Here is a 9,161-nt window from a genome sequence, read left to right as displayed (position 1 = left end):
GTAACAAATTGCATAACCTCACTTTAAAATCATCATATAAGTAAGCTGAAAATTTTCATTGCTGCTCCTTTAATCGATCAAGTTCCCATAAATATATGTGTCAATTAAACTATTTTGTAAGCTCTCGAAAGGTTTCCGGCATCATGCAATTAGCTTAGGTTATGACTAAGCGAATTCGTGCGTGAGTTACAAAACGGTTACAGTGTCAAAATACATCAGCAAATAGATTAATAAATGTTATTTATGTCAGTCCCAAAGATTATGCGCCATTCATTATTACGTTATTTTTAACTGGCAGCTGAGTAGAATGGTGTAAATGACAGGGTCGTGTTTCTATTCATAGAAACCTAATACTATTTACAGTTCTTCATTTTTCACGCGTGTGCTTAACGAAGAAAATAATAATTCAGTGAGAAATATTTTTAAAACGTGAGATAATTTTCAAATAGTCAAATATTTTGCCCTTCATCCAACAATGTGATATTAAATTTATTTTTAACAGTTCTAGTGAATTAAGTTTTTAAATGGAATGGTAATCCTATTCAAACATAACTTTGAAAGAAATCATTATTAAATGTATTCACAGTTATGCTTATATTGTAGTATTTCATCTTCTTATATATAAAAATGAATCGCAAAATGTGTTGCTAAGCACATAACTCAACAACGCCTGGACCAGTTTTGCCAATTCTTTCTCTAAAATGTTCGTTGAGCTTCAAGGATGGTTTTTACGCAAAAAAAAAAAAAAAATCGAATAATTGCCGGAAAAGCCCTAAAAACAGGCCTTTTCTTTTTCCCATACAAGCGAATGAATGTTTGTTTGATAGTAACGCTAAGGGAATGGCTGTACCAATCTTGATGAAATTTTCAGAGGTTGAAAAGAAATAAAAATACTTTATATCTTTCATGATGAAAAGTCGGAAAATTGGATAATTCCAAAAAGTAACTTTTTTCATAAAAATTTTTTTGTGTGTTTTGTTTTTCAATATCTGACATTCCAGAAACTGAAAATGTATTAATTGCTACTTATGCTGATGACACTGCTCTATTGTCGTCAAGCCAGTCGCCAATTGAAGCAACTAATTTAGTGCAAAGAGAATTGAACAAGATTCAGACTTGGTTAGATTGCTGGAAAATGAAAGCAAACGTGAGTAAATCCGTACACGTTTTATTTACACTAAGGCGAAGCGACTGCCCTCCTTTGCTTTTAAATGGTAATGCTATTCCTAAAAGTGATTGCGTTAAATACCTCGGCATGCACTTGGCCAAACGATTAACTTGGAAACAGCACATACAAGCCAAAAATAAACAATTAAAAATAAAAACCAAACAACTTTATTGGCTACTTGGGCATACATCGCAGTTATATCTTGAAAATAAATTACTATTATATAAATCTATACTAAAACCTATATGGACATACGGTGTGCAACTTTGGGGCACTGCTTGTAATTCAAATATTGAAATTCTACAAAGATACCAATCGAAAACTCTAAGATTAATTACAAACGCGCCTTGGTTCATCTTATATATAAAAATGAAACCGTTTTCGTTGTCACGGCATCACGCGTGAATGGCTGAACCGATTTGGCTGATTGTTTTTTTGTTGTATTTGTTATCATTAGGAGAAGGTTCTTATGTAAGAAAATATTACGAAAGTTGCCGGAAAACCCCTAAAAACAGCCCTTTTCTTTTTCCCATACAAACGTTTTATTTTGTATATACATACATACATACATACATATGTACATATGTAAGTAAAAATGATTGTTTGTTTGTTAGTAACGCTAACGCACGAGAACGGCGGAACAAATCTTCATGAAATCAGAAGTTGTTCGCTGTGGATCTGGAAAGGGTTAGATATAAAACAAAAACCATATACTTTTCATAAGGAAATGTCGAAAAATTGGAAATTTCCAAAAGGTGACTTTTCATGCAATCCCTTTTAGTTTTGTTTTTCAATATTTTGTTTTGTAAATTATTTGAATCTTTCAATTTCGGTCGCTTGCTTTTTTATTCCGGCTTTTAAAATAAAAATTATTGAAAATTGTTCAGTGAAAACTTTATGTGTGTTTCAAACGAAGTGATCAATTACAGATTGAAATTTGTTACGAGGCAACGAAGACATCGCGCTAATATCGGTCGGCGTTCTTTTTGCCATCAACGTATCAACATGAACTACATACATGAGACTCCCAGGATATTTGGACTTTATCTTGAAGCAACGTATGTATATTTTTTTTTTTCTTTTTCGTTGGAGTGTTTTTATACGTGGCGGGTCCCAAACCCAGCGCACAACCCTATGTAAGGGATGTTTCGCCTTCTCACATTAGCTCGCCTTCGAACGGATGTTCTTAGGCTACCCAGAAGATACTTGGTCAAAGACCGGAAGTAGTGAACTGCTTGAGCCATGTGTAAAAGAATCGTTTCTGGCCACTCCCAAGTGAATGGCGATCAGAGAACTTTCCTCACTTGCGTGAACTTCTACACATGACTCCATCCTAAGTGTGCTATGCCCAATCCATAAAAAAGGAGACCCCACAACCTGCGCCAACTACCGTGGGATTAGCCTCCTCAACATCGCATATAAGGTTCTATCGAGTGTATTGTGTGAAAGATTAAAGCCCACCGTCAACAAACTGATTGGACCTTATCAGTGTGGCTTCAGACCTGGAAAATCAACAACTGACCAGATATTCACCATGCGCCAAATCTTGGAAAAGACCCGTGAAAGAAGAATCGACACACACCACCTCTTCGTCGATTTCAAAGCTGCTTTCGACAGCACGAAAAAATGCTGCTTTTATGCCGCGATGTCTGAATTTGGTATCCCCGCGAAACTAATACGGCTGGGTAAACTGACGTTGAGTAACACCAAAAGCTCCGTCAGGATCGGTAAGGACCTCTCCGAGCCGTTCGATACCAAACAAGGTTTCAGATAATGCGACTCCCTATAGTGCGATTTCTTCAATCTGCTCCTGGAGAAAATAGTTCGAGCTGCAGAACTAAATAGAGAAGGTACCATCTTCTATAAGAGTGTACAGCTGCTGGCGTATGCCGATAATATTGATATCATCGGCCTCAACACCCACGCCGTTAGCTCTGCTTTCTCCAGGCTGTACAAGGAAGCACAGAAAATGGGTCTGGTAGTGAACGAGAGCAAGACGAAATATCTCCTGCCATCAAACAAACAGTCGTCGCACTCGCGACTTGGCTCTCACGTCACTGTTGACAGTCATAACTTTGAAGTTGTAGATAATTTCGTCTATCTTGGAACCAGCGTAAACACCACCAACAATGTCAGCCTGGAAATCCAACGCAGGATTGCTCTTGCCAACAGGTGCTACTTCGGACTGTGTAGGCAATTGAAAAGTAAAGTCCTCTCTCGACGAACAAAAGCTAAACTCTACAAGTCGCTCATAATTCCCGTCCTGCTATATGGTGCAGAGGCTTGGGCGATGACAGCAACCGATGAGGCGACGTTACGAGTTACGCCGGGGGAAGCAGATGAAGAGGAAGACCTCCACTCCGTTGAAAGTGGAGAAGGACCTGGCTTCGCTTGGAATATCCAATTGGCGCCACGTAGCGAAAAGAAGAAACGAATGACGCGCTGTTGTTAACTCGGCTATAATCGCGTAAGCGGTGTCTACGTCAATTAAGAAGAAGAAGAACGTATGTATATACAAGTATGGTGCAGTCAGATGCTGGATGTACTCTGTTGAGTTGCAAAAACGAGGTTTGCCGCACGCACACATTCTTCTTTGAATGGTGAATGGTGGTTACACCAGATCAAATTGATGAAATCATTTCTGTGGAAATTCCTCATGCAGAGAAAGATCCATTATTCTACGAAGTGATGAAAACCAATATGGTGTATCCTTGCGGACACCACAATCCCACTTGCAATAAATTCACGAAATACTATCCACGTGGTTTTCTTTCGGAAACACAAACTGGAAATGATGGATATCCACTCTATCGTTGTAGTTCATCAGTCGACAATGGCATGACATTTACCATTCAACTTAGAGTAGTGAATATCGAAGTCGACAACATATGGATCGTACCATATTCGCCACTATTGTCTAATTCACATTCAAAACTCATGCCAATGTTTGATATTGTAGTTTGGTGAAATTGAATTTTCCGACAGTTCCACCTCCTTTTTGTCAATTCACTTCAACGAAATATGAACTCATCACGAATGTTTATGCCAAATTGGCCAAATTATCGTAACTACGATTGCATGGGTTTTCCCGAGTTCCCCATCTTCTCTGTACATTTACACACCGGAATAGAAACCAAAAAATGTTGCTTATCAAACTGCGTGACATTGAAAAAAATTTAGAAAAATCGAAAATAAATGATTTTTAACACAACGTAAATTCAACTTTTTTTTTCATTTCAAAACACATAATTTCACGCAGGACAACGAATGCGTTGTGACGGCATCACGCGTTAATGGCTGAACCGATTTGGCTGACTTTTGTTTGTAGTTTTCTAATAAATACTATGTACAGGGTTCTTATGGAAAAAAATATTGAGAAAATCTCTCAGAAAGATTGAAAAATATACATTTCATTTTGCATATTTAAAAAAACGCGCGTAACAAATGTAAACGTAATTCAATTTAAATGTCAACGTCATTCAATTAAAAAAAATTGTGGTAATCTGTTTTCATGTAAATTTTATTAAGTTTTTGATAAAGTTCGTTTTGTTTTAAAGTTAAGAAGTTTTTTGTTTGCTAATAAGTGTTTATTAATCACGGTAAGTTAAATTCACCTTATATCGATTTTTGGTAACTTTTGCTGACTACACAATATTACAATTTGGTATACATGGTTAAACAGAAAAATATGAGATCAATTTATTTTCAGTTGGATTTTCGTTTTTAACAATGCCACCAACCAGACGTACAAACAAAGATCAAATTGATGAAATCATTTCTGCGGAAATTCCTGATGTAGAGAAAGATCCAGTATTAAACGAAGTGATGAAAACCAATATGGTTCATGGACCTTGCGGACACCACAATCCCACTTCGGTTTGTATGTCTGACAATAAATGCACGAAACACTATCCACTTGCTTGCAAACTGGAAATGATGGATATCCACTCTATCGTCGTAGCTCATCAGACGACCATACAACTTAGAGTAATGAATATCGAAGTTGACAACTTATGGATCGTACTATATTCTCCACTGTTGTCTAATTCACATTCAAAACTCATATCAATATTGGTCTTGAACGATACGGTCGATACGTGAATTGCAATAAAACGCTTTGTAGGGTATTTACTTTTGCAATTCATAAACGTTTTTCGACTGTTGTGCGTCTCGCAGTTCATTTGAGAATGGCTGAAGAGTGTTTTTCAACCCAGAGAATACAGTACACCCAGCGGAAACACCTCCAACAACAAAATTTACATTGACGAGTTTTTTCTCAACTTGCGTCAGTGATTCGTTTGCGAGCACATTGCTCTATTCGGAAATGCCTTGATATTATACATGGACAACCAGTAAATTGACACCCAGGTGTGTTCTCAACTAATTCCTTAGGACGAGTTTACATAATCCACCCGAAAAACGACCATTGCTAATGACTTCGGTTGCTATTGATATTTCCAATGTAAATTCAACTTTCTTTTCATTTCAAAACACATAATTTCACGCAGGTCAACGTATGCGGGGTCAGCTAGTAACAAATAAAACCATTCATTCAGATCTGAATGTTCCTTTTGTTAAAGATGAAATTAAAAGATTTAGTTCAGCATATTTGCACAGGATAAGTTATCATGACAATCCTTTGGCAGTCATGTTATTAGATGATAGTAATGAAACTATTAGACTTAAAAGACAACATGTTCTAGATCTCCCATTTAGGAATTAAGTAAATGTTTTATTATTTATGTTACTACGAAATTAAATGTATAATTAAAATTTTTTATATAAACATTTGTATTTAGAACATATTGTTACATTGTATATTATTTTTCATCTCATGGGAGACCAAAAATATAAGTCAAATTATGGTTTTGTTATCAAATTTGCTTATTATTTACTGAAATAGATTGCAAATACAGTGAAACTTCGATAAGTCGTAACCTCGATAAGCGAAAAACCTTGATATTTCATAGTATTTCTTCGGTCCCTAGAAAAATTCCGGAAAAATGCATGTATTTCGGTCCCTTTGATAACTCGTATTTTTCTTGAGACAAAAATTGAAAAATGTGTATCAAAAGCCTCTACAACTCGTATTTTTTTCACAAAAAACCGTACGACTATTAAAAACTGTTTTCGTGTAAACTTTGATGACTACTTTCATGTTGATGATGAGTTGGTGATTACTGGAAGCCTCAATGATGATGAAATTCTGTGTTTCGAAAACATCGACGATGAAACGATGAAACATTTGAAATTCTCTCAGTTTCCACAAAGGTTGCGAAAGCTTCAATTGAAAATTTGCGTCTTTTTTTCCTGGCATCAAATGTTGAAGACACTATTTTTTATGACATTGTAAACATTGATAATGCCATAGACAAAATACGCCAAAATAATGTCCGTCAAAAACATATTACGGATTTCTTTTAAAATGAACACTTTTCTTAATTTTTTTGTACAAATTTTCAAAATACATACATACATACATATATTGATTGAATAACATATGTACTTTATATTTTAAAATTTAAATATGTACAATCATTTCTTGTTTTTTTTATGTAAAATTGATAACTTGAAAAACTCCATAACTCGTATTTAAATTGTGGTCCCTTGCAAATACGAGTTATCGAAGTTTCACTGTAAAATGTATTTAAAAACAAAAAAAAAAAAATATTGTGATTTGTAAATTATTTGAATCGTTCAATTTCTGTCGCTTGCTTTTTTATTCCGGCTATTCAAAAGAAAAATTATTGAAAATTATTCAGTGAAAACTTTACGTGTGTTTCATACAAAGTGATCAATTCTTTTTGCCATCAACGTAGGGCAGCCCAAGGCAAGGCAAGGCAAGAAGTACTTCCAGGATGCGGTGACATACGTGCGGAATTATGGATCGCGGTCAATCACCAAGCGATCGTCACGATGTCACAGCACGACTTTTCAAACAACAGTTACGATGTTTGGTGGACTTTATCTTGAAGCAACGTATATGTGGTGCTGTTAGTTGCTAGATATACTCTGTTGAGTGGCAAAAGAGGGGTTTGCCACACGCACACATTCCTTTTAGGATGGTGGTTACACCAGATCAATGCCCCTATTGCGGTTTTCAACCCAACTGCATTTCAGTCGAAGTTTAAAAATTCGGTATTGCCAACTTCAACTCAATCCGTCAAAAAAATTGCGGTTGAAGTATGATCGAACTTCAACTTTTTTTTGGTATTGCGGTTTTCAACTCTGTGCAAGTGGGGTTGACTAGTATATAAATAAACTTCAACTGCTATTAAGCTTAATAGCAGTTGAAGTTGAACATTCGTGCAGTGAAATACAAAAAAATATTAAAGAAAAATGGAGGACGGGTAAAATAACTATTAATGTTAAATTAATTTTAATTAATATTTTTTATAAATTTTTAGAAAAAATAAAGTTGCAACAAAAAAGCAATTCGAAAAATTGTTAATGGAGAAGTTTCCAGGAGTAGGAAGAGGAAAGCCACAATTTGGAAACAATAAATTCAAATTGAGGTGCAGCGCCTCAAAATTGCTAAATTAAAATCTTCGCGAAGATTTGAATTTTTTTTTTTGTTATTTAAGACACAAAGTAATATTTTTTTTATTTTATTTTTAATTATTCTGGAATGAAGTGATATTGTTATTTAATGAATTTATTTAAATAAAATTTAAATATATGCCTGAATAAATAGCACATTAGAAATAATAAATGAAATTTAATATTTTAATTATTTAGAGGGAAGTCATAATATTATTGCGAATTATTCGAGCCGTATCCTCTTCTTCTCTTTCTATGTCCAAAATATCATTGGTCATTGTAGTATGTGAAGTAGATGGTATTTCTTCCGGAGATTCCACTTGAAAGTGTTGGCAAATATTGTGCAATGCGCAACAAGCATTCACAAATTGCGTAGCCTTTTCGGGAGTGTAATGTAAACCTCGTACAGATAAAAGACATCGAAATCTACTCTTGAGTACACCAATTGTCCGCTCTACAATATTCCGGGCCTTTGAGTGTACTGTATTGTAGCGTGCTTGAGGTGAAGAAGCTTCCGCCAAGCGATAAGGCGTCATTAAAAATTTGTGCAGAGGATAGAGAGCGTCGCCTAAGAAATTACATTACTCTAATTATTTAGCAATAAATACGAAAAAGTCTTACCCAAGATCCAAGTGTTATTCTGTATTTTGTTCTGTAAATGCACTTTCAAATCGCTAACATTGAAAACAAAAGAGTCATGATTTGCGCCTGCATGCCTAGCATCCACATACCGAATAGACATTTTATAATCACAAAGCTAAAAATTTTAAGAAATTATACCATTTTGTTTCTAATATAATTCAGATTTTATACATACAATCATCACGTTTAAACAGTAGTAGCCCTTTCTGTTAAGATAAAGATGTTGCACTTCTTTTCTTGGTGAAATTATGCGAACATGAGTCCCGTTGATGCAACCAACTACTCCCGGGAAAGCACTTTTTGAATAAAATGAAACTTTTGAAGTCATTTGAATTTTAATCCATTGGGCACAAATACGTTGTTCAATTATATTTAGAACCTCTTTAATTACTAAAGATATCGTAGGTTGCGCCAACCCAATGTTAAATAGTTTTAATATAGGAGATATGGCCGTTCCTCGCACACGTTTGTGGAAATGTTCCTTCATCTCATTCAGAAAAAAAAAAATGCTTCTTTATTTAATCGAAAATAACTTATGAATCTGCAACAAATATTATTAAAAAGCCACTCAATTGTGAAAAAACTATGGCTTACTTTGCATTTGGAAGCTCCAATGGATTTGAGTGATCACGAAGGCTTTTTTGTATACGTAGCACATAAATTTTGCCCCCAGTATTTTCGTCATTGTAATATAAATCAAAACTTATATCTATTTTTTATTTATTGTTTATTATATACTTATGTTTATTCACTTTTTCGCGAGCGACAACTGAATTTAATTGTTTAAATATGTCAAAGATCCAATATTATA

General features: G+C 34.8%; 1 protein-coding gene across 1 annotated transcript; it reads right to left on the bottom strand.

Annotated features, from left to right (window-relative positions):
* Window positions 1-7,821: 7,821 nt before the first annotated feature.
* Window positions 7,822-8,628, bottom strand: LOC126753917 (putative nuclease HARBI1). The gene is made up of 3 exons (XM_050465692.1): window positions 8,526-8,628; window positions 8,330-8,465; window positions 7,822-8,276 (listed from the first exon to the last, which is right to left on the bottom strand). Exons 1-3 carry the CDS (start codon window positions 8,529-8,531, stop codon window positions 7,903-7,905), a joined length of 516 nt encoding a protein of 171 aa, XP_050321649.1. The 5' UTR covers window positions 8,532-8,628; the 3' UTR covers window positions 7,822-7,902.
* Between the last annotated feature and the right edge of the window lie 533 nt (window positions 8,629-9,161).

The sequence above is a fragment of the Bactrocera neohumeralis genome, chromosome 3 (genome assembly GCF_024586455.1).
Source record: "Bactrocera neohumeralis isolate Rockhampton chromosome 3, APGP_CSIRO_Bneo_wtdbg2-racon-allhic-juicebox.fasta_v2, whole genome shotgun sequence".
Classification (NCBI taxonomy): Eukaryota; Metazoa; Arthropoda; class Insecta; order Diptera; family Tephritidae; genus Bactrocera; species Bactrocera neohumeralis.
The sequence above is the reverse complement of the archived record's forward strand: the minus strand, read 5'-3'. Positions and strand labels throughout refer to the sequence as shown.

Excerpts from the sequence above, each read along its gene's own strand:
- LOC126753917 (XM_050465692.1), bottom strand. Across the intron at positions 8,277-8,329 it reads GAATAACACTTGGATCTTGG|GCGACGCTCTCTATCCTCTG; the intron begins GTAAGACTTTTT and ends GTAATTTCTTAG.